The 26,942-nt window shown below is 31.5% G+C and overlaps 1 protein-coding gene across 3 annotated transcripts in view; it reads left to right on the top strand.

Moving 5' to 3' along the window:
- LOC145296124 (phosphatidylinositol-glycan-specific phospholipase D-like) overlaps nt 1-15,438 on the top strand; it is a 92,803-nt gene extending 77,365 nt beyond the window's left edge. For 2 of the 3 annotated variants that reach the window (XM_080142275.1, XM_080142276.1), the window contains 5 exons: nt 2,125-2,276; nt 4,826-4,910; nt 6,336-6,442; nt 8,481-8,558; nt 14,936-15,438. In XM_080142275.1, coding sequence (XP_079998401.1) covers nt 2,125-2,276; nt 4,826-4,910; nt 6,336-6,442; nt 8,481-8,558; nt 14,936-15,028 — 515 coding nt within the window. In that variant the 3' untranslated portion in view covers nt 15,029-15,438. The remainder of the gene's footprint in view (nt 1-2,124; nt 2,277-4,825; nt 4,911-6,335; nt 6,443-8,480; nt 8,559-14,935) is intronic. The other variant, XR_013869970.1, reaches the window with a different exon arrangement.
- Nucleotides 15,439-26,942: the final 11,504 nt, after the last annotated feature.

Here is a 26,942-nt window from a genome sequence, read left to right as displayed (position 1 = left end):
CTTTCTGGCATCTGGAGACCTTAACAGTGAAGGGGTGGGATTTTGCTGCTTGTCAGGTTAATCAGAGATATTTATGTCGAAAGGGCACATGATGTGCTACAAGTTCGTCAGAGCACATTCCATTAAAATAATAGGTAGAGAGTTTTCCGTCCAAAAGTATTGCAAACAAAATAAAGAAAACAAAAAAAAAAAAAAGCTAATACATATAGTACTAGTGGGGATTAACTCGGTGGTAGAGGATCAGGTTACAAACTCTAGGGTTCTGGTTTCAAATCTCACCAGGTTCAGCCACGCTGATGAATTATACAATAATGAAATATTTGTCCATAAATAATTTTACTTTTAAATATACATTGTAGTTTTTATTCTTGTCCAGGAAAAGCTGTATGATGTATGTACCTGTGATGAAACGAAAATATATTCACAAAATCATACAAATTGATAAAGTAGTTTTATTTTTAAATAAGTCAAATTTTATGAACAACAGAAAAACCACCATCTTGTTTGCCATTAAAAAAAAACAAAAACAAACGGAGATAACCCAATAATTCAAACTTGCAAGATGTATGTTGCAATGTCTATGAATTCCCATTACATAACTTTTGGAATATAATATTCTCCTCTTGTCAATGTATGTACGTCATAGAGATGATTCTTTATTTTTATTTTTTAATAAAGGTGGTATTCTGGACAAGAACTGTGTTTTTACTTTGGGTTTTAATATGTAAATATTGTGGCTTGGTAAACAATACCTTTGGTTAAGTGGTTAATTTTTAATTGAGAATGTGCAGGAATATTCATGACATGCAAATATTTAGACGACCCATGTAGATTATGCTTGCATGAGAAACCAAAAATTTTAAAGATCTCCCTAAAATTACTAAACTGTAGAAACAAAATACTAACTAACTGTAGACACAGAATAAACTGTACTTTAGGATAAGTATATAAAAAACAGTTAAATAAAATGGTGATAGATAACAAAATAAATAGAACAGATAAATTAGCATATATCAAACTAACTTCATTGTTGTTTATTTGATCCCAAACCCCTCTCAAGCAAAGGGTGTGATAATTGGTTAATGGAAAAGATAGCCTGGGTAAGAGTGGAGGTAATATAACTAACAAATCTGATTGGTTAGTTAGCTAACGTTACTTGGATATAAAACCAATTGCAAACTACAAATTCATGCCTGAATTTACTTTGAGAATAAAACAAACATAATTTATTTGCAATGAATATATTTTATATATAGATATACGAGAATGAAATGCGGAATATTCTGTGTAGCTTAATTGCCATATATATTTTTATAACTTTATATATATATATATATATATATATATATATATATATATATATATATATAAAATGAAAAATGTGTGTATATAAGGACACTTCTCAACCTATATACTCAACGGATTTTTGATCTACAAACTTGAAATTTGGTATATGGGATATTCAGACATGAAAAACATCAATAGGTTTTTGTCTGGAAAAACAGGCTGCTAAGTAGTCAAAATTGAAGAATTGATACATGAGAGGTGGCATCAAATTTTTATTTGTTTCATGAATGCGCAGGTGTGTATGGTTCACATGACAGATTCATCACGTTAAAAATAAGTAGGTTTGAAAACATTATTTAAAGATCGTGGCAAGCCAGTCTAATGGCTATCGTATTTGACTCACTATGTTTAAGTTTTGGTTTTGATCTCGGCTCATATTTTTTTTTACTTACAAGAAGAGAACTGTTTAGGAAAAACATAATACTTGGATGCACATGTCTCAGTTTCTGTATAAATTAAAATATAATATTATGTGTATTTTATGACCGGGCTATGCTTGGCAGCCTGCTAGTATATATATATATATATATATATATAATTAGCAAGCTTACACTGTGTCACCCAGAGTTCTAATTTCCATAAATTATGTAGTTTACAGAGGCAGCAAGTAAAACAATCTGTTTAATATTATAATATGAAATGTTACAGTTTATTCTAGGACAATGTCAAAGTAAAATAAAAATACTTATGCCCTGGTGAGGTTTGAACTCGTACTTATTTTGGAAAACATATTCCAAATTTATCAATATTTTTTTTTTTTTTTTTTTTAACTTTCAGATGTTGAAGGTTCTGACAGATTTCTTCCATTGACGTTTTATCAGGCCGGCACCGTCTATTTGTTCAATGTCTCAACTTTACATCATCAGAATAATTTTTTGACCGCTTTCTCTGGTGACAGATTCTTTGGTTTGTTCGGTGCCACATTACAGGTGAGAAATTAAAGATCAAAAGATACTCTAATCTACTCCTTCTCTACCTTGTGATGTCTCCAATTTTATCATTTCCTGGGTTTCAGGTTATCACTTGGTATCTGCTCGCAAAAAGGTTGCCACTCTGATGAAGACCGCAGATGTCTAAGGGTCCTGTTTCATCAGGCTACTACTCATTCTATGTTGTCAAAATCCAAGAGTGTAATTATTTGGCGTTGGTCATCAAAGTTGTGCCGTGAGAAATTGAATATCATTTCATCTAATATCCTACTGTGTTACTATCAATTGCTCAAGAACTCAGTTTCACTATGCTATGAAGACATTTCTTATGTCCTGGCACCACGGCGGGCTACCTGGATATTAAACACAATAAAATGATAGGCACATCCCCTTTAGATCAAAGCGTTGATATTTCGTTTATGCCTGCTTGACAGGTCTTCTCCTTAGTTTCTTAGTGTCATTACTGGTAAGAATTTCTCCATTAATTCTCTCCTGAGAATTAATTATATTGGCTGGGACTGTTAGATATGTTGGAAAAGTCTTTATGGTGTATATACTCCTCATGGAATGAAGATGTCATATTAGGTAAATTGATCAAGTAGTTTCTTTGGGTTTTTTTAATTAAAAAAAATGATTTTTGATGATTTTAATACTAAACTGTATTTAGTATAAGGCTGATTTTGGTTTAGATAATTCGAATTGAGTTGTTTGTTGTATGACATTACCCTAGGTGGTTGACTTGGCTTCTGAAGGAGGAACTATGAAGGGAATATTAAATATGTACCTAAATCTAAATGCAGATTCCATGAGCAAAGCTTTCCGAAAACTGCCCGCCTGTGGAACACTGTTCTGCTGGCCTGCTTCCTGGTTGAATACAACATGGTAGCCTTCAAATCTAATACAAACAAGTTCTTATTGAGCTGTTCCCATAAATAAATCAAATTCTACCCAATTTACACCATTAATGATTATTAAACTACTACGTTACATTCATTAAGACTTATCCTTGAGTGGCCTTCGAGCCTTGATAAGTAGTGACTTCTAAGTAAAAAAAAAAAAATGCATAGATGGTCCCCAGTTGCCTGTAGAAATTGATTTTTCTCCGCATTATTTATTTCATTATAGCCGATGAATACACTACAACTCGCTTAGTCATGAAATTTTATTTTTAATTAGTATAATTCTAAACAAGCACTAAAATCCTTTTGTTATATGTCATTATGACATGGCCATGATCATCTTTGTTTGTATAGAGTCCCAACTATGGGTTAAATAGAAACCGATTTGAAAAAACAAATATATTCTATTAAAATTTTTCTTCAAAATCACTGGATTTGGCATTAAATAACCTAAAAAAAGTTGATATGCTGTAAAACAAAAACAACCAACAAACAAACTTCCTCCTTTGGAGGAAGTTCCCTGGGAATATAAAATTTGCAAGCGGTCCCCAATCGCATGTATTAAAATACAACTTGGATATTATTGTTTAGAGATAGCCTTTATTCCTGATTTTCCTCGTTCTCTGAAAAGGTCTCTGTATCGTTTAATCGATTCAGATCTTTTTCTTCTTTTTCTGTTTTCTCATCGTGACTCCAAGACTTTCCCATTCTGACTGATTGATCCGAGTCTGACTAAAGAACTCTCTGTCTTTTGATTAACTGCCGAGAAACATGTGCGTCCTATCTATTTTTTTTTTTATTTTTTACACAAAGGTGTCACCACGTATCAAAGTCTGGAGACCACTTAAGGATAAGTCCTAATGAGTATACAGTAGTGAATGGGAAAATTATCGTAGTAATTGTTAGTAGTGGAAATTTGGTAAATTGGATTACATAAGAATTTGTTTACATTGGACTTGAAGATGATCAAAATTGTAATAAGTTGGAAAGCAGGTAAACGGAAGAAAGTTTTACAGGCGTGCAATTCTAAGAAAAAAAGCTTTGTTCATGGAATCTACGTTTAGGTTTAGGCACAGATAAAGAATGACGGGCAAATTATTGATAGCGGTTTCAGCTAGATAAATGTTTTTTGTGAAAGTTTGACGAGGGATGACCATAGATTAGAGATCAGATGAGCACTTGCCATGAAAATAACAATAAAGCAGAGACAACGTCTCTTCTGTGGGAAAGAGGTTGCAGGGAAGAGTAAAGGGCATCCCTCACTAGGCTACAAAGTCTATTTTTAACTCTTTCAAGGCAGAATAACGTCTTTCTAGCAGTTCCTGCCCAGATATGGCAACAGTACTCCATCCTTGGATGTACCTGGCTCTTTATTTTCCTCGTTCCCGTTAGGGTGGTAAAATCCTATTAACTGGTTCGCACTCAAAATGCACTGACCTGCCTCATGACCCTTGCTAGCATGCAGGTGCAATGGACCCGTAAGCTGAAGTCAATGAATTTTGAAGCCTGTCAATCTTAACCTTTCAATCTCTCTGCACTTAACTTGAACAGAAGTAAGTTGGTTCAAGCTAGTACTGCATTAACGACACACAGCACCCTTATACGATATGCACAATGCTTTAAACAAACTATGTGTTAATTTTACTTCAGTTTGCAGATGTTAATAGGGATAACATAGATGACCTTATCATCTCGTCACCTTTTCGCAAGAATGAAATATTAGGAAATTCTGGAGGTGAGTACTGTTTGTTTTTTTTATAAATTCTTTTGTTTGTTCACTTTATCAACAGCTCAGAAATTGTCAGATGGCTTCTTTTATTTAAAAAGAAATTCATATTTGTAACTTTTGCAATCGTAACATTCTGGTCTCCGAAATCTTAGGAATATATGTTCGTTTTTGTTTCAATAAAAAATATTTTATTTTAAAAATCCATTTATGAGAAGATTTGAATAAAAATTTGTTTCTGAAATTTTGAGATGAGGATTGATTATTCATTATTTGGATTCTTCGGACTACCGTTCTTATCTTGAGTGTTATTTTCATAATGTTTCGGTCGATGTAAGCTCCGACCTTCTTCAAGTTGTATACACAATGATCCGTGGCATAGTGGATAAAGTATTTGGTAAAATTCAGTTGTAAGTTACTATTCTAAAGGTTTAAGGTTCAATCAATCGTACGGGCAACACAAAATACAATTGTGAATTAAGAGTTCTACTTGGTCATGGCTGATGGAACAAGAGCATGCTACAGCCGTAAATTAAATGAAGGATTCTGTTTTAAATTCCATGCGGATCCAGAGTTAGACAGATAAAAGGCTAAAAGTCAGACAAACATCAAGTTGCGGATAGTGAACGCTGTTTAGAATCTTAATGTCTGTGAATTTCTTTGCAATTTTTTTTGAGTTGTGAATATTTTTTATGAAGTTCTGGGACTTTTGTCATTACTAACTAGCAGAGCATTACCAGTTTTGGTTTCACTTAGCGATTTATGTTATTTTATTTCTGAATTCTTTTTGTTGATAAAGTACTTCAGTTTTCAGTTACACTCTTCTGGATTAGAATCGGAAAAATTGGAACTTTTTTGGAGTATTGGAATCGCTATAAGAAAATTTATGCTTATATTTCGATGCTAAAAACAATTCTTTTAATTGTCTTTTTTTTTTTTATGTGATTTTGTTTTAAAAACCAACATTCCATTATTGGTAGTAATGTTAAAATAGTAAATATTGGTTTTAAACTACCGATAAAATTAAAATCTTAAAATATCTGCTCATTTAACATGTGTTTTTATGGTAATCGGGAGAAAATAATACTATAGTTTAACATATGGAAGTTTATAAAGAATTGGAATCAGGAATTTCGCAAAAGAATCAGTAATTGTATCAAATTTTGGGGAAAATATTGGAATCGCCCCATCACTAACTGAAGCCTTGCGAAAATAACACTAAAGATGAAAACAGTAGCCTGAATAATCCAAATTATCAATCCTCATCTACAAAATCCAGAAACATAATCCTAATAGTTTAATATTTAGGTAATTATTTGTTAGCAATTGTATGGTTCGGACAAAGTAATATTTTTTGAATACATTGTAACAAAGAACATAATTATATTGCTAATGACATGATACAACACTAACAAATGAAAATTGGTTTTTCAGTGGAATCTGGACGCGTTTACATTTATTTTGGTGGTAATGACTTCCCGCTGGGCAATGCAACTTCCCAGTGTCGCCACTCGGCAATTGTCCCTTGTCCAGGGGAAAAGGTAACTTTGATTTGCATCCTTCCACCTCATAACAAAAAAAAGAAAAAATATCTTATGTCCATTAACGCATTCTCCAATAATAATTGTTATTCAATGAGCGATGTTTCTGACAAAAGGGGGATAATTGCTGTTTTTGGATCGGAATCTATTGATCTCAAAGTTATCGTTTTATCGTTGGCTGGTTTTAGACCTGGAAGACATTTTTTTTAGCTCCTTACATTAAATGGCTTCAGGCCGTGTCTGGAATAATTTCCATAAAAAAATGGTGACTTTGATCTGTCAACCTTATCTCTCCTTCCACCTCCTAACATTTAACTAAGGAGAGTAAAAAGTGGGCCTTTGGTTTATTTTCGGCTTCCCCTATTTTGTCCTTTAGTTCTCACATTGTTGTGTAGCGGATACATATTGAGACATTATATAAAAGGGACTCGGAACAAAGATGATAACGACATTTGTATAGATTACACATACACAGTTCATATTTATAACACATAAGAAACACAAATTCATTACTGCAGGAATGTGTAATACAGTTCTTTTATTTCGGAGGGGGAGAATCATTACTGATGATGGAGGAGGGGACACATAATACTTGAGGGGGGTTATACAAAGTTCATTAAAGAGATGATAGACAAAACACATTTACCTTTCAAGTGATGACGATGACGAGACAAGTTTACAAAATATGTGTGTGTGTTCGTCAATCGGAGTCGATTATGACCATAGACAACTAGTTGTATGTCCGCAGGTGGCTGATCAGTCCAATCTAGGCGCGGAAACCCCTGCCACATGTTGGACACCAGTGGCTGAAGACGGCCACTTCAGCATTTCGCGCTGCGCGCTTCTCTTTTGCAGATTCAGTTCATCTTGCCTCCGCAAGCAGAGAGTCCTCGTGTACCAAGCGGCGCAAAATATGGTGATTCTTTATTCATACCAGCTGGATGATTAATGATTGTCAGGAATTCAAGCTTTTCCGACTACATGGTCTCCTCTTCCCCCCTCTCGCCTCCAAAAGGGCATCAGCTCTCACTAAGTCGCTGTCCGACTCTCGTCTGCTAAATGACTAACTCCAACTCTTCTCTCTAACTTCGAACTTTGTCTCAATATATTGAGAATCTCCTTTCTCGATGACGTTGGAGGCACGCCTTTCTACATGTGAAATTTATTCACATGGATTTTACCTATGTATATCCAAACACACTTTTCGCAAACAAAGAATTCCCAATTTTAATTGTCCAATATCTAACCTATTTATTAATCATTATTTAAGCTCGCATTGTCCATTCTTTTAACTGACATATTTAATATCCAGTTTTTTGTAAAAGAATGAACAACCGATTGTATTCCTAAATTAAATATCTATCTCTGATATAAATAATATTTAGTTATTTGCACAAACAATGACACTCGTTCTGCATTCCTAGCATTTCAATATCTTTTCTCTTTTAACACTTGCATACTGGGTTCGAGTCTAGCCTTTTCCTAATATCATTTTCAAACTTATCTAGTTTAATTACTGGGATCGGTCCCTTTTCATAACAACATTCCATGAGTGATGATTCTGACAAAGGAGGAAGAATTGCTGTTTTCTGGGTCAGAATCTAACACTTATTGTTGACTAGTTTTTTACCCTTTTCTATTTTTAACTTCTTACATTACAGAATCAAAGAATCAAAATTTATGTATGGATTCCCGTTAATTGCTTAAAAATGATTTTCTTCATAAAAAAAAAAAACAAGCCAAAATGGTCCCCGACTGATTTTGGCTATTTTCCCCATTTAAACCCCTGGCCTGATATAAAACATCAAAGTAAAACAGCCAAATGACACCGTTTCATGAAAAAACGATGCATTAACTTGAATTCGGTACCATTCAAAACCCCTATTTAGATACAAGTATGAATTTTTGGAGAAAAATAAAAAATAAGCCCCAAAGGGGGTGTTTTTTTACTCCTAAAACATCCTGGAGATTCCTTTGATCTGTTGCAATTATCTGACCATAAATGTCCACCATAGTAACTTTGGATTTTTTTTGACAGGCTTCTTTGCAATTCTCGACCAATGAAGAAAAGGCAAGATTTGGAAGTGCAGTAACGGCTTATAAATTTAAGAAACAGGCAAGTCTAATAAAATCCAAGTGTTTTTTTTTTTCTTTTTACATTTTAATCAATTGTAATTCAAGTAAATAATTTTTTTTTCTTTTTAAATTTTAATCAATTGTAATTCAAGTAAATAATTTTTTTTTTCTTTTTAAATTTTAATCAATTGTAATTACAGGTAAATAATTTTTTTTTTTCTTTTTAAATTTTAATCAATTGTAATTCAAGTAAATAATTTTTTTTTCTTTTTAAATTTTAATCAATTGTAATTCAAGTAAATAATTTTTTTTTTCTTTTTAAATTTTAATCAATTGTAATTCAAGTAAACAATTTTTTTTTTCTTTTTAAATTTTAATCAATTGTAATTCAAGTAAATAATTTTTTTTTTCTTTTTAAATTTTAATCAATTGTAATTCAAGTAAACAATTTCTTTTTTCTTTTTAAATTTTAATCAATTGTAATTCAAGTAAATAATTTTTTTTTCTTTTTAAATTTTAATCAATTGTAATTCAAGTAAATAATTTTTTTTACTTTTTAAATTTTAATCAATTGTAATTCAAGTAAACAATTTTTTTTCTTTTTAAATTTTAATCAATTGTAATTCAAGTAAATAATTTTTTTTTTCTTTTTAAATTTTAATCAATTGTAATTCAAGTAAGCAATTTTTTTTTTCTTTTTAAATTTTAATCAATTGTAATTCAAGTAAATAATTTTTTTTACTTTTTAAATTTTAATCAATTGTAATTCAAGTAAATAATTTTTTTTTTCTTTTTAAATTTTAATCAATTGTAATTCAAGTAAACAATTTTTTTTTTCTTTTTAAATTTTAATCAATTGTAATTCAAGTAAATAATTTTTTTTTCTTTTTAAATTTTAATCAATTGTAATTCAAGTAAATAATTTTTTTTTCTTTTTAAATTTTAATCAATTGTAATTCAAGTAAATAATTTGGCTGAAATCTCAACATTTGAAAGTAAATTTTTTTTTTGTTTTTACATTTTCACTCCAAACAAGGCACAGTGCCACTTTGATGTAGGGGGCTACTATCTGGGACATAAGTTGCAAGGATACTATGTAGGGAGTTGACCAGCTAGATGTCTGTTCACAATTACACTTGAACTTTTGTATGTCTGAACACTTGGGGAAGCAGGAACCTGGAAGGGAATTCCAAAGTTTAGCAGTTCTGGGGAAAAAACTATTAGAGTAGAAGGCTTTCTTACATCTATGGATTTATGTGTAGGGGTGGGACTTTGCTGCTTGTTGGATTTATCGGGGTATTTATGTCAAGAGAGTACAAGGGCTTCTAGTTCGTCGGAGCATTCACCATTAAAATACTTGTAAAACAGGCAGAGGGATGCAACATTTCGTCGCTGGGACAGAGGTTAAAGCCTAGATGACAGTTCAAGACCTATTAGGTTGGCGACTCTCTTTTGAACCCTGCCCAGAAGTGAGAAACTAGTAGCAAACGTGACAACAATACTCCATACATGGGTGAATGGTGGACACTTGTAGAGGTACAGGATACTTTCAGGTGTAAGAAAGAAAGAAATATTTTAAATTGTGTTGAATCGACCAAAGTATTTAAAGAATCTGTGTTGTTAGATTTGCTGACAGACCTTTTTGAGTTGTTCGGAAGTGTGCAAGTGAACAGAATTTTTAACGATCATCTGTTTGCGTATTTTCCCCAGACATCTAATAGGTCCCGCACTATCAACCAAACTTCAACCTCTGTCCCATCGCCAAAATATTGCATCCCTGTGCCTGTTTTACAAGTACTTTAATGGCACGTGCTCTGATAAACTCGTGGCACTTATGCCCCCTTGACATACATATCTCTGACTAACCCGTCTAGCATCCCTTCACTGAAGAGATCCCGGTTTGCCGGGAAGCCTTCTACTACAGGGTGGGGCAGAACAACTTGCTTTTATGAAATATCTAAATTATTTAAATAAGCAAGTTGCTCTGCTCCACCCCGTATAATGGTTTCTTCTCTCAGACTGCTAGACTTTGGAATTCCTCCCCTGTTCCCTGCTTTCCTAACTTTGCAAAAGTTTAAATGCAATGTAAAAAAAGCATATTGCTCATCTCTTTACATAGTCCCTTGTAAACATGGTCCCAGATAATAGGCCCTCATGTCGAAGTGGCAATATCTTTAATTTAAAAAAAAAAAAAATCTCTTGTTTTGGGGAAGAAAAGTAAAATAACAAAATGCAATTGCTATTGTTTGTGTTCCTTTAACCATAATTTTCGAACTTCAGAATTTTTTAGAACCTGTGCATGGATACATGGCACAACGAATAAATGCATTGATTAACAATCTGTTTGCATTGATAATCTTCTGGAGTTTTATGGTTCAGTTATTACGACAGGCGGTAATAACTAAAAATAGTAAGTCACACTTTTGCTGGCAAAATAAGAACAATCTGCCCTCTGAATTAAATGTTGCAATATTTTGGGGTATAATGGGGTATGATCCCACACAGTCGGATGCTAAGAACTGACGAATCAAATTAATTCACGTTCTGCTACCAACCAATCAGAAACCAGAATTGCTTCATAAATATTAAACCTTTTTTGGAGCAATTTCACATGTTCTTTTCCGTCTCGACACGGTAAGAATATTTTGTTCTGTGGAACTGTCTACTACAAACAAGTCACCTCCCAGGACTTGTGTGTAACAGCGAACCATCTGAAACTGTTCTGAAAGTCAAAATGGCTTACACTTCTAGAGGTTATGGGCCCAGCGTGCGTCTTTATTTTGATGGATCCGAATCAAAATTCGAATTTTGGCAAGTTAAATTTCTAGGATATCTACAAATCCAAAAGCTACACAAAGTACTACAAACACAACCTGAAAACAGAAACGACCCCGACTTCATTGAAAAGAACGCAACTGAACTGTCTTTGCGGAATTAATACAGTGTTTAGATGACCAAAGTCTGTCACTGGTAATGAGAGAAGCCCTGGACGACGGCTGCAAAGCATTAAACATATTGAGAGAGCATTATTTATCGAAAGGAAAACCCAAAATTATTTCTTTATACACTGAACTGACCTCTCTAAAACGAATGGAAGCCAAAACTATTACTGATTATATTATAAGAGCCGAGACAACTGCAAATTCTTTAAAAATGTCTGGTGAAGTTATAAGTGACAGTCTGTTAATTTCCATGGTCCTTAAGGGATTACCGAGTGATTTCAAGCCATTTACCACCGTGATAACCCAGAAAGAAAAACCCATGACTTTTAGCCAATTCAAGGTAGCACTCAGAAGTTACGAAGAAACTGAAAAAATGATCACAGAAAAAAACGAATCCACAAATATCATGAAATTTAAAAATACACACATAAAAACACCAAAATCGAATTATACCCATGCCAGGAATAAAAAAAACGCAACTTTGCCAAAAGCAAGTTTTTTCCTAAGAAAAGTACAAAAATTATTTGCTATAATTGTGGACGACCTAATCACAAGAGTTTTCAATGTAGATACAGGACTCAAAATGGCGACTACATTAAAAATGTAGAGAGCTCTGTTAGCGAACATACATTTTTATTTTCGTGTACATTTGATGCTTCAACAAACAATAATAATTTTCTTGTCGATTGTGGGGCCACGGCACATGTGATTACAAAGGAATCCGATTTTATCAATTTTGATCCCAACTTTAAGCCACAAAATCATTTTGTAGAACTAGCTGATGGGAGTCGAGTCAATGATATCGTTTTGAAAAGAGGCAATGCGAAAATCTCGCTAAAGAAAATAAAGGTGAACTGTGTTTCTGTATTCTAGAAAATGCTCTTCTAATCCCAAAATTTAAACAAAATATTTTCTGTACAAGCTGCCACAAAACAAGGTGCAAATATAAACTTTAGCCCCAATAAATCAAAACTGGTATACCCGAATAGAACTGTATTCGACATTAAAGAAAATGGAAGACTATATTGTTTAAATAGCATAGTCCCATCAAAAACCGCCTGCCATGATCTACAGACATGGCATAAAATTCTTGGACACTGCAATATTCCTGATATCAAAAAGTTGCCGACTGTAGTTGATGGAATACAAATACAAACATCAAAAACCTTCAACTGCAACATCTGTATGCAAGGGAAAATGACAAACTATCAAAACAAGATATCAGACAAAAAGGTCAAAAAAATCTTATCAATGGTGCATTGTGCCTTGAACGGTCCCGTAGAACCGATGGCCAGAGAACATTATAGATATGTGTTGAATTTCATAGATGACCATTCAGGTTTAATAATGGTTTACTTTTTACAGAACAAATCTGATACCCTGCTAGCAACTAAGAAAAATCTAGCTGACATGGCCCCCTACAGTGAAATCAAGTGTATTCGCTCTGACAACAGTACGGAATTCACCAATAAAGACTTTGAACTTTTACTAATTAGCCATCATATCAGGCATGAAACATCAGCTCCTAGATCGCCACACTAAAACGGGACTGCTGAACGTGCATGGCAGACACTTAAATTAAATATAAACAGTTCAGTTTGAAATTCCATTTAGATTCCTGAGTTTAACAAAGTTCTTGAGTTGTAAGTCATGTTTAGTTTCCGAAGAGTTTCCGATGGGTAGTTATTCTACACAAGTCCTGCAAATGAAGAATTGTCGGTAGACAGCTTTTCTGTACACGTTCCGGACTTTATAATGTTGTAGCCAAAGAGCAAAAGATCCTTCCCGTGTTGACACGAATAATAAAAAAAAAAAACATACTGGAATGCTAAAAAAGGTTTAGTTTTTATGGAGCAATTCTGGTGTCTGATTGGTTAATAGCAGAATGTGAATTAATTTGATTCGTCTTTTCCCAGCAGCAGCGTTTATAAATAGAATCTCCCATCTCTGAGGGAGCATACCCCATTATTAGTCAAAAATATTACAACAATTCTCAAATTAAATGTCCTTAAAAGGTATTCAGTGGTGAGGCCCATTTGGGGCTGTGGAGTTGCCACTTAGTTACCATTGCTTCCAGGTCCACTTTAGCGGTGAAGAACAAGGATGGACCACAGATGGCAGAGGATAGCAACAGAACTCTTGCAACTAGACCTCACCAACATCCGTGGCAACTGGCACATTTTGGTGAAAATTTAAGTTTTATTTTCTAAAAAGAAAACTACTGGATGTACATCGTAAACTTTGTTGCCCGTCCCCTGTGATAATGTTGACTTTTTTTTGTGCAACAGGCGTCATTCGTTTTATGGATGTTATCTCGTTTGAGTGAGTTTGTTGTTAGTTGGGAGATAAAGAAAAGTACTGCTGCTGATTGGGCGAATAAGTACAATAGTGAGAAGGAGTTCTGACCCCCTTTTTTTTCTGCTTTCCGATAAACTTGTAGGTAAATCAATTTCCTTTTGTGTATAAGAATTTGTTTTTATTTTTACGTTGGATTTCTAAGTAAATTTGTAAAGAGAAAAGATTTTTCTGCCGGCCAAATACAACGGGCAAAGTAAGGAGTTCGGACCTCCTTTTTTTTTTTCTCTTGCTTTCATCCGCCCTTTCTTTTATAGATCCATATTTACTCTCTTGTAGTAGCAGCAGCAGCAGCTAATGAATGCAAATAAACACATACACATTATATATATGAATATATATGCATACAACATGGTAGCTTTCAAATCTAATGTAAACAAATTCTTGTTGAGCCGTCCCCATAAATAATCAAATTCAAGTAATGAGGGAATATTAAATCTGTACCTAAATCTAAATGCAGATTCCATAAACAAAGCTTCTTTCTTAGAACTGCCCTCCCTGTGGAACGCTATTCTGCTGGCCTGCTTCCCAGTTGAATACAACATGGTAGCCTTCAAATCCCATGTAAACAACTTCTTGTGGAGCCGTCCCCATAAATAATCAAATTTTACCCAATTTACACCATTAACAATTACTACACTACCATCTTATATTCATTGACTCTTATCCTCGAGTGGCCTTTGGCCTTTGATATGTGGTAACTTCCAAGTAAAAAAAAAAAAAAATATATATATATATAAAGAAATTTAGCCCCCAAAATGCAACTATATACTTAATGAATTGAATATCCAATATCTGTTTGTTTTTACATTTCCAACCTATATCTAATCACCAAAATATTGCATCGTTACCAAGTCAGATGAGACCCTCATCACCACCACAGTAAAAGCGGGTGAAGCTGAACACTTTCCTCGAAGTTGTTAGTAGTGTTGTCATGTTAAACCATTATCTTGCATACAAACCTGTCACCACTTGGGCAGGGATGGTAATATCACTTTCCTCGGAAGTTAAAGAAAAGAAAATAGTTAAACTGTCAGGTTATTTCTGTTTGTAACTGTACATGTTGAGTTTTATTTGTCTTGAAAATGATTTTTAAAATACTGATATTTTTCTGTGACAGGTATTTCTGGTCGTCTCTTCCGTCCACAGCAGTTCTGGGGATCGCTTGACAGGTTCCGTAAGTCTCTACAAAATGCAACCAGCAAACCCATAACAAGTCGTGAGGAATTCTGTTTTGGATTTTTTTTTTTTTGTGCTTATACAGTTGAAAATGGATAAAAAATCACATTCCAAATAAAGACTTTCATATATTAGGTTGGTGCAAAAATAATGTTTTTTTTGACATGAAGTTGAATGTCAAAAAAATTACATTTTTGCACCAACCTAATATTTCCATGCCAGACAAAATAACTATCCTCACAAAAAATTAGGGAAAAATATCAAGTAAAATTTTATTGTATTTTGCATTTTAAAAGAAATTTTAAAATTTGTTAAAATTGACTGAATTGTCAGTGCTTCTATATTATAATAACAAAAAAAATATAAAAATTCAAGTAAAAAAAATGGTACCTATGTAATTGTCAGGTCGCAAATAGTAACATATCCAAAAATTACGAGAAATGAGAAGATAGAAAAATAATTATTAATGAAAAACTGTTTTCAATAAAGTTTAGATGGGCGAATAAATTTTGTCCAACATTTTGAATTATATTCATCATGTGACGTAAGCAACAGAACGTAATTATCTCCCCTGTCAACTTTTTCCCTTTTTCGCATCCTTTTACAAATTTCTTTTTGCATTAATAATTTCTACCATATCGTTTTTCTTAATTTTTGCATGTGTTACTATTTGAGACCTAACAATTACTTGGGATCACTTGTTTCACTTGAAATTTAATTTTTTTTTTTTGTTTGTATAATATAGAAGCGCCAAATTATCTCTCCTGTTTTCAGATGACTCTTCAAAATCAATATAAATAAACGGTAGATGTATGTATGTCTGCGCAAGTGTTTAACTTATAAACTCTTAAATTACTCGTCACACGACACTGACAATAACAAGAAATAGTAATCAAACACAAAGGATGGTTTATAACGAGTAAAATCTTTGTTTGGATGGATTTAGTAACGCATACAGAAATATGTCGGGAAGTTGAAATGCAAAATGTTCATTTCAACTTGTCAACATATTTCTATTGATTTTGTGCATACGCAAATTCATTCATAGCTAAAAGTGGTTTAATTTTAAATCTTTCTTTATCCGTCTGACGATAGCTGAAACGGTAGGGAACGCAACTGAAATGCTAAATGTTTTGGTTTCGATTCTAGCTAATGGTACCCAAGTTATTTTTAATTTTTTTTTTAAACTTTTGACATCAGTACTATATATTAGGCATGATATAATATTCAATAAAGAATTGGCTCTGTAATAATAAATATGGAATCTGCATGAATTAAAATAAATTTAAGTGCATTTTACGACCGGGCAACGCCAAGTGCCCCTGCCAGTTACATTAATGCAATAAAAAACTGCAACTTACAATAAAATATTCTAGTAGAAATTTTTTTTTCTAATTTTTGGTGTGAATACTTATTTTTGAGTGATATGTAATTTTTCAGAAAGTTTTTATTTGAAATGCGATTTTCATCTGTGTCTTTCTCTGTATAAGCATCTCCATATATATATATATATAATTTCAGAGTTTATTTTTGTAATAAAAAATTTTTTTATACTAAAAATTCTATTTTTTTGTTGCATGGTTTAATTTATTAAAGAAAAAAAAGCAAGTTGTATTGTGTATTTCCATTTTACGTTTATACTGTGAGTGATTCTTGTCCAGAATTTATCCTATATTAAAAACAAAAATAAAAAAGTCTATGTAATGTGACAAAACAAAATATCATATTCCAAAAATCACATAAATTGATCAAGTAGTTTTATTTTTTTTTTTATAAAGAAAATCATTTTTAAGTGATTAATAGAAATTTGTAAGCATTACAGGAGGAATCTTACAAGTTTGAATTATTGTTGAATTATCTGTTTTTCTTTTTTTTTTTTTTAGATTGTTTTCAAAATATGGTACATGACAGCAGATATTTGGTTACTCACAGAATTTGATTTTCTTGTTTTAAAAATAAAACTACATCATACAAATTTTCTTTTATGATATAGGGAGAATTCTGGACAAGCACCTTTGATTCTTTTATTGAGTTTTTCAATGTAATAAGTTAAAACAGAAAATAAAGGATGGATGTGCGAGAAATAAAAAGTTTAAGTAATGGTTGGATGGGTTTTTAGATAAACATGTCTTTATTTTTAGAAAAAAGTTTTTTTTTTTTTGGTGTTGGAGGTATAATAAAAAAGTAAAACTTTTTCCTTTTAACAAAATAATTTGATCTTTTTTTGTTTTCTAGCATATCAGGTAATCCTATTATAAATTTTCATACTGTGTGTGTGTGTGTGACGTGGTTTATCTCAGCCTACAGGCAATCCATCCACCCAGGCAAGTCAGGTACTGAAATGAAGCTTATGACCCAGCGGATGTTTTAGTGATATTTTATATCCATGTTTGGTGTATGGAAATAAAAAAAAAAAAAATAACGATTTACTAAACACCGTTTTATTTACTGGATATTTTTCCGGTTATTGTTTAATTAAAATTTTTGTTTTTTGTTTTCAATATCTTCAAATATTTATTTATAGTATTAAGTTCAGTGTGATATTATTTTCATTAATTTTTAATAAATTATTTTATTTCAATTAATTTTATGAAATTATTCTGTTTGAATAAGTTTCATAACATTTTATAAAACTAATTTTAATTAGTTTTGGTGTTATAAAATTATCATTTTTGACTGCCATTAAGAAATTGTCGTTTTGATTTAATTAGCTTTATAAAAATATATTATTCTTTAAATTCTTTTCATGTTATGTTAATTTGTTTTATGAGATTGTTTTTTAATTGATTTTATTAAATTGCTAATTGTAATTAGCAATATAAATTATTTTAATTAGCTTCATGATACTGTTTTATATTGTTATTTTAATTAGCTTTTTTGAATGTTATTTTCATTTTATGAAATTATTTTATTTTAACTATCTTTGTGTCATTTTAGTGGGTTTTATAAAATTGCCATTTTAATTAGATAAAATGTGATACATAAATTTTAGTTGGGGTTATAAAATTATTTTAGCTTAATTAGCATTATAAAAGTATATTTATTGTAATTCGTTTCATGACATTGTTGTTATTTTAATCGATGGTTTTTTTTATTTTAATTAGTTTTCTGACATTGTTAATTGTAATTATTTTAATTTGTTTCATGATACTGTTTAATTAGTTTATTATATGTTATAATTAGCTTTATTGAATGTTATTTTAATTTCATGAAATTATTTTAACCATAAAATAAAATATGCATCAAGTGCACTTGAAACCAAATCACAACGTAATGTGAGGAAATAAACATATTTTACTTGTTTGAAATTTATAACAAATATATTTCGGAGCTATACTCCATCCTCAGTATGTTTTTTTTCTCCTTTTTCCTTGCCATGTTGTAAAGTTGGAGAAAGAAAATTCTGTTTGTAAAGATCCGCATGTTGTATCTGAGCAGTTGTATTTTGAAATGTTGGAACAGTGCATAGATAACGCGAGAATAACGGCAAGGAAAAAGAAAAAAAAAACAACAACATACTGAGGATGGAGTTTAGCTCCGAAATATATATTTGTTATAAATTTCAAACAAGTAAAATATTTGTTTATTTCCTCATATTACGTTGTGGTTTGGTTTCAAGTATATTTGATGCATATTTTTTTTTAATTCAAATTAAAACAACGTTTCTATATGAACTCACACCCTTGACGTTATTTTAATTATATTTATGACATTTTATTCTAACTATATTCATGACTTTAACTTCGTTAAAGCTGACACTGTTTCTGTGATTTTATTAGATTATCAACATTTTGGTATTTTTATTATTTTCATGGCATATCAATTCATTATGGCACGTTAAATAAAATGTGATATAACATGTTTAAGTTTAAAGAACAGTTCATAAAACGTTGAGAGAGAGGGAGAGTGTGAATTATAGTGTAGACACGTTGACCGGAAGTTAAGATCAGCTAATTGGATTGCGTGTGAGTCATGTGATCAGGTTAGCTGAATCGAGGAGATTTGGTTGGGACTTGGAAGAGAGCGGACGGCTTCGCCGTTGTCTCCTCCCCTTCGCTAGGGGTGGGGGATCGAACGCTGACGTGGTAGAAATAAGACCTAGAAGAAGAAACCACACAGGCCAAATTCACTTTCCATTCTTCTGCGATCGATCTGGAAGGTGAATAAAATCTATAGAACCAATTTCTTGTCTTGGAGTGAAATGAATCTTCGTCCCCCAAAACAGGTACCAGTCTCCCTCCCAGCCGAGATGTTCCAGATGGACCAAGAAGCAGAGGTATGTGAAAATGCATGTCACATGCACAACAACATTAACTCTGGTAAGATAATTAAACATGTAATCCTTTATAAATAGACAATACAACAACACTATCTGGTTTGGAAGTAGGTGATTATCACCACCTCATAGCCTGATCATTTTACATTAAAAATTACATGCAAAAGTGATCCAATGCATTTTAAATATGAAATATTCTTTTTTTTTTTTTTTACTGACTATTTTTCCAGGCTGTTTACATGTAAATACCTAAAAAAAAAAAAAAAAAATAGAATCTCATTTTTTATGTTTTAATTAGCAAAATACAAGGCTACAGCTTTAACTTTTAATAATTTTAATAATTAAAAAACAAAAGTAAAGAAAAATCTGTATGATTTACGTAACCATGACAAAACGAAAATGTCATATTCCAAAAATCATGTAACTTGATCAAATAGTTTTATATTTTTTATAAAGAAAAGGAATTTGTAAGCATTAGACTATAAATCTTGCAAGTTTGAATTATTGGTGAATTATCCCCAGCTTTTTTTTTATTGTTTTCAAAATGGTAAACAAATTTGATTTTCTTATTTAAAAATAAAACTACTTGATCACTAGGACTGTTACAACAGCATATTCTTTTCATTGTTTTGACTCTTGAGTATATATCTGTTAATATCTTATATGTTTTTATATAAACTGATGTGGTCCTCGGTTGATTGACTGTGTCGGATATATACTTGAGATTCAAAGAATGAAAAGAATATTCTGTTGTCACAGCCCTATTGATCAATTTATGTGATTTTTGGAATACAGTACTTTTGTTTCAGCGTGGCATTATACAGATTTTACTTTATTTTTTGTTTTTTAATATAAAGGGAATTCTGTCGTCTTAGAATATCTAAAGTAATTTTTAAGCTTTTAAACTGACAAATAGAAAGTTTTCTTCACAATTTTCTCATATCAAAGAATGAACGGTAAAAAACGATCAGTAGAATCGATTTTGAATAAATAATTCGGAGAGAGGTACAAACACAAATCAGAGTAAATGTAGACTTTGTGGACAATAAGAGGAAACAGTGAATACAACAAGCTATTTCAAAAAGCTTATCCAGACAGACATAACTAAGCAGAAGTGTAATATGAACAGACATATTGCTACTCAACTCCCTACATAGTATCCCTGAAAATTTTGTCCCAAATAGTAGTGCCTTACACCCAAGTGACACTGTCTTGTTTTGGGTAAAAAAAACAAAGACATATATATATACATGGCACTACTTTCCAATTTGTCATTGTACTGTTGGCGACGACACACTTGTATTAAGAGATTCGTTCATTTTTTCATCTCATAATTTAAGACGCTTAAACAAACGATACTTTTATTAAATCAAAACATAAAAAAAAAAAAAGCTGCGACAATTTTTTTTTAAAAATCAATGAACCAATATTTTCATTAGATGAAAACATTTAAAAAAAAAGAAGGTGCAGCAACTTTTTCTATATTTTTTTTACGACTATTTTGTTTTTAGTTAAAAAGTAAACGTTATAAGGTTTTTTTAAACACGAAACTGCGATGACAGGAAATTATTTTTTTTTCAAACAAAACTTTAACATGACAACAAATGAAAATGAGACGATAGTTGTAGGCTGCGGCAAATTTTTTTTTCTACATTTTTTACGATTTAATAAGAGATTAAATGCGACGACAGGAAATTTTATTTTTTTTTCAAACATAACTTTTTAATAAAACAAAGATATGATAAAAAGGTTGTGGCAGTTTTTTTTTTTTTTTTTTTTTTTTTACTGAACAAAGCTTATAATATTAATTACACCAACATCTAGTTTTTAACATAAATAACAAATCAGTGTAGTATCTGTTCTTCAGATGCTGCACTTCAATTTCTTGCTCTCTGTCAGTGGAGGAGAAATCCTTCACGACTGAGACAATTTTTATTTTTGTTCCTTTTCTCCATGTTAAAAAACGACCCTGGTGTCTAACTCTGTCCCGTGGAGAGGCATTGTAAATAGGAACAAATCGCAGTTTTGTTTAATAAAAATTACAATTCCCCTACAACTATCGCGCATTTTCATTTTTTGTTATGTTAAAAAGTAGATGTTGGTGTTATTAATATAATAAGGTTTGTTACAGCAAAAAAAAAAAAAGTCGCCACAGCTTTAAAAGTTTCATCCTTATTTTATTAAAGAGTTTCATTTGTATTTTTTTTAGGTTAAAGACTAATTTTTCAAAATTAAAAAAAAAAAGTTGCCAAAAAAAATGTAGAAAATTGTTTTCATCTAATGAAAATATCGTTGGTTTTAGCGTCGTAAATTGTGATATGCAAACAAACGATTCTCTTAATAGTCACGTAAAGACTACATTTTGTATTATCAATGTTATCAACTTTGCAGTTTTTTTTTTGTTTTTTTTTAATGTTTTGATTTAATAAAAAGTATCGTTGAATTTTGAGCATCCTAAATTATTAGATGAAAAAAGTTATTGCCCTCGGCACAATGACAAATTGTAAAACAGCCCCCACTCCACACACACTGCTCTCCATTTTTCTAGTTAGATTAAAAAAAAAAAAAATGGGTTCATTATATTCCGTGATCATTAATTAATAAATGCGGAAAATTTTATTAAAATCAGTTCATTTTCTGAATTTTGATGAATTTTTAAGTTAAGGGAGGGGGTCAAAATGTTGATGCATTTTAGGCATTGACCATTTATTTTGAACGTACCTAGAAAACGCCAAGTTAGTTACAATAATAATGAGTGGTGGAAATCTGGAGAAACTTGCTGTCACTCAGAGTCCAGTAATAATCACCGTGACAGCGATACTCTTGGATTTAAAAGCGATCCGACGGAAAACGGTAAATGTGGTTGTTGTTGACTGATAAAATAACTTGTCTAACAGCAAATTCCAAATGATTGATAATGGTATTAAACAGGGGAGATAACTCCGATTAAATATCCAAAATTCTCTCCCTTTATCATAAATAAATTTAGCCAAATGTCTCAGGTGTTAAAAAGTGTTATTTCATTTGTCTTTCTTATTTTTAATTTATTTTTAAAATTTATCTTCTATTTAAAAAGGAATTTTAAATGCAAACCAATAAACAAGAAAGATTATTTTCTTTGAAAAGAAATCATGAAAATTCTTTAAAAAAAAATTTAGACTTGAAAGTGAGCATAAAAAACAATTGACATTCAAATGAACCAAATCATACTACTCGAAATGAAAATAATTTCTCTGGATTTTAAATTGCCAAAGGGAGATAATTAATGCTATCTAATAAAGAGTTGCCGCCCTTGATAAAACCAAACATATAGCGAGTGACTCATTACATGAATCAGCTTACCAAAAGCAACGCCAACTAAAATAAATTTTTATGAAATTAACCCACGCCTTCCATTATAATGCATTATTCAAACTAAGACGATAAAGTCTTTTTGATGTCATTCTTGGCCGCCATAGAGGGATTGTGTGTGTGTGTGTAAGTGATTTTTTTTGTTTTGTAATTTTGTTTTTTTTTAATCGACCAATTTTGGGATGGTTAATACCCCAGCATAATTTTTGTACATTTTGATAACAGTCAATTTTAAAAAATTTTTCTTTTTCTTTATGTTTCACCTGATGCATCACTAACTTAAACTATATTCGTAATTTCAAACCAAATCCTTTATTTATTCCACGGGGGTAGATTGTCCTCATTCTATCAGTCATGACCACATGAAAGTGTTTCTAATTTAATGTTTATATAAGGTAAGTTATGAAAATAACTGTGGCAATTAAACTAAACAGAATTTTACGTGTTTTCATCCTCGTGAGGATTCGTCAAGCTAAAAATGCATTTTAGCTTGACGAATCATCACAAAGATGAAATGAAGAAAATTATGTGTAGCTTAATTGCCATAAATATATTTTCATAACTTAATGCCTAGCTCTGTTTATCTATTGAGCACTGTTGAAGTAAATACTGAAAATAGGTACATAAAATATTACATCTACTTATAATTCTTGCAGTTCATGTACTCACATAAAATTTTATATCTATCTTGGATTTTAGTTTTCTAACTACCCGGATTTACAATTTGAAGTTTTTTTTTTATGGAAAATTCCATGTTTTCTGGATTTATCTGAACTCCCTCTAAATATACTTTTATCTTGTTTTATTATATCCTCAGAAACTTTTGTTCATTATCTTTTATGCAAATATGATTCGCTTCATATGTTAAAGTTTCAATTTATGCGCTACACAACAGAATCATAAAATTTTTTTTCTATAAATAACATTTCGCTAATATCATTCTTTGAAGAAAAGATATTCTTTGAAACTTTGTGGAATAAGGAATTTTCTAAATGTGCTTTGTGTGTTCCTTTTTGAAAAAAAGGTTTTTGTAAATCTCAATTCATATATATATATATATTTAATTTTGAAATTTACTTCTAACCTGTCTGTTTAAATGTATGTATGTTTGTATGGCTGCCTAAAACTTTCAACAGAGGCGACGGATTTTCATGAGATTGGTATCATTTTGAAGCTCGCCCCTTTCGATGACAAATATTGAAAAATTGGCTAAAAATATTAATTCCTTCACCCTCAACTGGACACTTTTCTATAAGGAGGGGGGGTCGATTTTTTTGCTGACATTTTTGCAAGTCATTCAAATTTTGCGTCAACGACGTTGCATAAAAGATGTTATTTCGACCACCCGTGACATCACAATCGCGGTGGGCGCATCGATAAGACTTTTTTTTTTTTTTTCCACTTCCTTTTCCTCTGGCGTGTTACGGGTTTGAGTCTACTTACTATACTTGGCCAAAACGTTGTGCAACAACAACTAAAAGATGAGGATAATAGTCTGCAACGAATAAATCAATAAAAATAATATTCAATAAACATTCCAATTAATTATGACACAAATAAAAGACACATAGGAATAATGTATATATGGATTTAGCCAGCAGAGCAGAGAGTTCTATCCCCCAACTAAATGTTTGTATACCCTTATTGAATAAATCGGTTGTGACGTCATGGGCAGTCAAAATAATGCCTTTTATATGACGTAGAAGCAAGAGTCGAATGACTTGCAAAAAATGTCAGCAAAAAAAAAAAAAAAAAAAGCAATCCTCCCAGTACAAAAGTGCTCAGTTGAGGGTGAAGGAATTAATGTTTTTGGAAAATTTCTCAAAATTTGTCGTCCGAAGTGTCAAGCTTCAAAATGATATCGTCAACTCTGCCAGAAGTTTTAGGCAAACATACATACATACATACAGTTTTTTCCCTTTATATTATAGATGTCCTAAAAGTAATGCTTCCTATCTTTTATTCCACACGAATGAATCAAGAGAGGATTGTAAATTGCATTGTTATGATGACTGAAATTATGCATTCATAACCTGAAAGTTTAATCTCTGTTGCAGATATTGACAGTGTGAGATTCTAATAAAGCCATTGAAATGTGTCATTGAATTCCTAGCAATAGTGTATTAAGAAGAGTGGTGACTATGTAGACGAATACATTCTGGAGCACAAAGGGTCGCCAGTTTTAATGGCACCGCTTTCGTTTTTGTAGTTCTTCAACTTTTTGAGTTTAGAAAAAAAAAAAACAGGATGCTTTACTCTTTTGGGACTATCCTTTTACTATTTTCACTTTCTCTAAATGAAGCCAGGCTTCACTGAAGTTTTATTCATATATAAAAGCATCACTCACAAACTTTTGATGAATGGACACGCCATGAAACTGATGGGTTATTGTATATCTGCTGTGAACGAAAAAAGATTTTTTAAATCTTTGAAAATATGTTGCGTTAAATGTCATCAGCACAACACGACTTCTGCTGTTTACATTATGAGTCATCATCCAGATAATCTATATATATATATATATAGATTTAGTAATTTAGGACTCTTCAGGCTTATGCGCGAATTCTGTGGTTGTTTATCGTTTTTATATGCTCCTCTTCTATTGAAATTTTAGTTAGCCAATCAGCTTTCTAATATCCACCGCGCCCTAAATAGAGCACACACAAAGGAACAGGTCAACCAGAGGCCAAATAGGCCTTTGTCCGATAAATGCATGCTCATTGGCTGATAGGAAGGGCGCGGTGGATACTAGAAAGCTGATTGGCTAACTAAAATTTCAATAGAAGAGGACTATATAAAAATAAACAACCACAGAATTTGCGCATAAGCCTGAAGAGTTCTAGAGTGGATGAAACGCGGAATATTCAGTGTAGCTTAATCGCCATATATATTTTATAACTTACTAACTAGCTCTACCTACGTATTGAGCACTTTTGAAGTAAATACTTAAAGTTTACGCATAAATCTATACTTTCGTATATTAATTTTATGTGAGTAAATTAAGTAGTTATATATATATATGATGTGTGTGTGTGTGTGTATATATATATATATATATGTATATATATATATGATGTGTGTGTGTGTGTATATATATGTATGATGAGAATAATAGAAAAAGTATTCTGAGGAAATAGAGAAATTAAAAAGGAACACACCAAGTTATGTGTTCATCAACGTTTCGTCTTTATTTCAAGACTTCATCCAGAGGAAGTTTTAAAATAAAGATGAAACTTTGATGAACACATAACTTGGCTTGTTCTTTTTTTTATTTTTTTTTTATTTCTCTCTCTCTCTATATATATATATATATATATGGCTTAGTGAGTTAGAAGAAGAGAGCAAGTTCAGTTCTATAAGAGGAGACGTATCAGGACAATATAAAGCTCAACAAGTATAATTGGAGCTTATATAGGAGAACAATAGGAATGGGAAATGAAGTCACAAAAACTATATATTGGTAAATATAAATTGGTTCATTTATTCAATAAGGGTATACAAACATTTAATTGATAGAGAGGAATCTTTATGCCAAGGCATTTCGAAACCTAATGCTTCTCATCAGAAGAATAAAGAAGATGCTAGGTAGCATAATGGGGATGTGACGTCTAGTGTGGAATTCATCAGGAACAAAATAAATCAATAAAATCATAGATGATGTTGGGGGGGGGAGAGTAATATCGAATTCTAAGATAAAGGAGGAGCGTATTCTACAGAGTGTAATCTAAAAAGGTATATAGGGTCTCTATCATGGTCTTAAATGTATGTAGTATATGTTTTAAGGCTTAGGGGGAGGAATATTGTGTGGATGGGTGGTAATTCTATTTTATCGGTATGTAAGATGCCTATTATCTATGCAGAGGCATTTTATTGACAGATGCAGCCGAGACGACAACAGCACTTTGAGACGGTGTATAATTTCAGAAGGAATATTATTACTACTGCTACTACTAATAATAAGAGGCAAAAGGTAAATAACATTAAGAGATAAACAAAAAAAAAATTAAAAATAATAAATAAAATTAACAGATAAAGGATGAAGAGTAAAATAAAAGAAAACTAAAAAAAAAAAACTAAACTGAAATTTGGTTAAATGGGGGAAGAGTTGGATAACTAGGGTACATGCATACAAAAATGGGGCACAAAGGGATAATGTATATATGGATTTATCCAGCAGAGCAGAGATTTCTATCCCCCAACTAAATGTTTGTATACCATTATTGAATAAATGAACCAATCTATATTTACCAATGTATAGTTTTTGTGACTTCATTTTTATTCCTATTTTTTTCTCATATACATATACACACACACACACACA

The sequence above is a fragment of the Euprymna scolopes genome, chromosome 16 (assembly GCF_053919585.1).
Source record: "Euprymna scolopes isolate OS-2025 chromosome 16, ASM5391958v1, whole genome shotgun sequence".
In the NCBI taxonomy this organism is placed as follows: domain Eukaryota; kingdom Metazoa; phylum Mollusca; class Cephalopoda; order Sepiida; family Sepiolidae; genus Euprymna; species Euprymna scolopes.
Note: the sequence above shows the minus strand (reverse complement) of the source record. Positions and strands in the feature narration are given on the sequence as shown.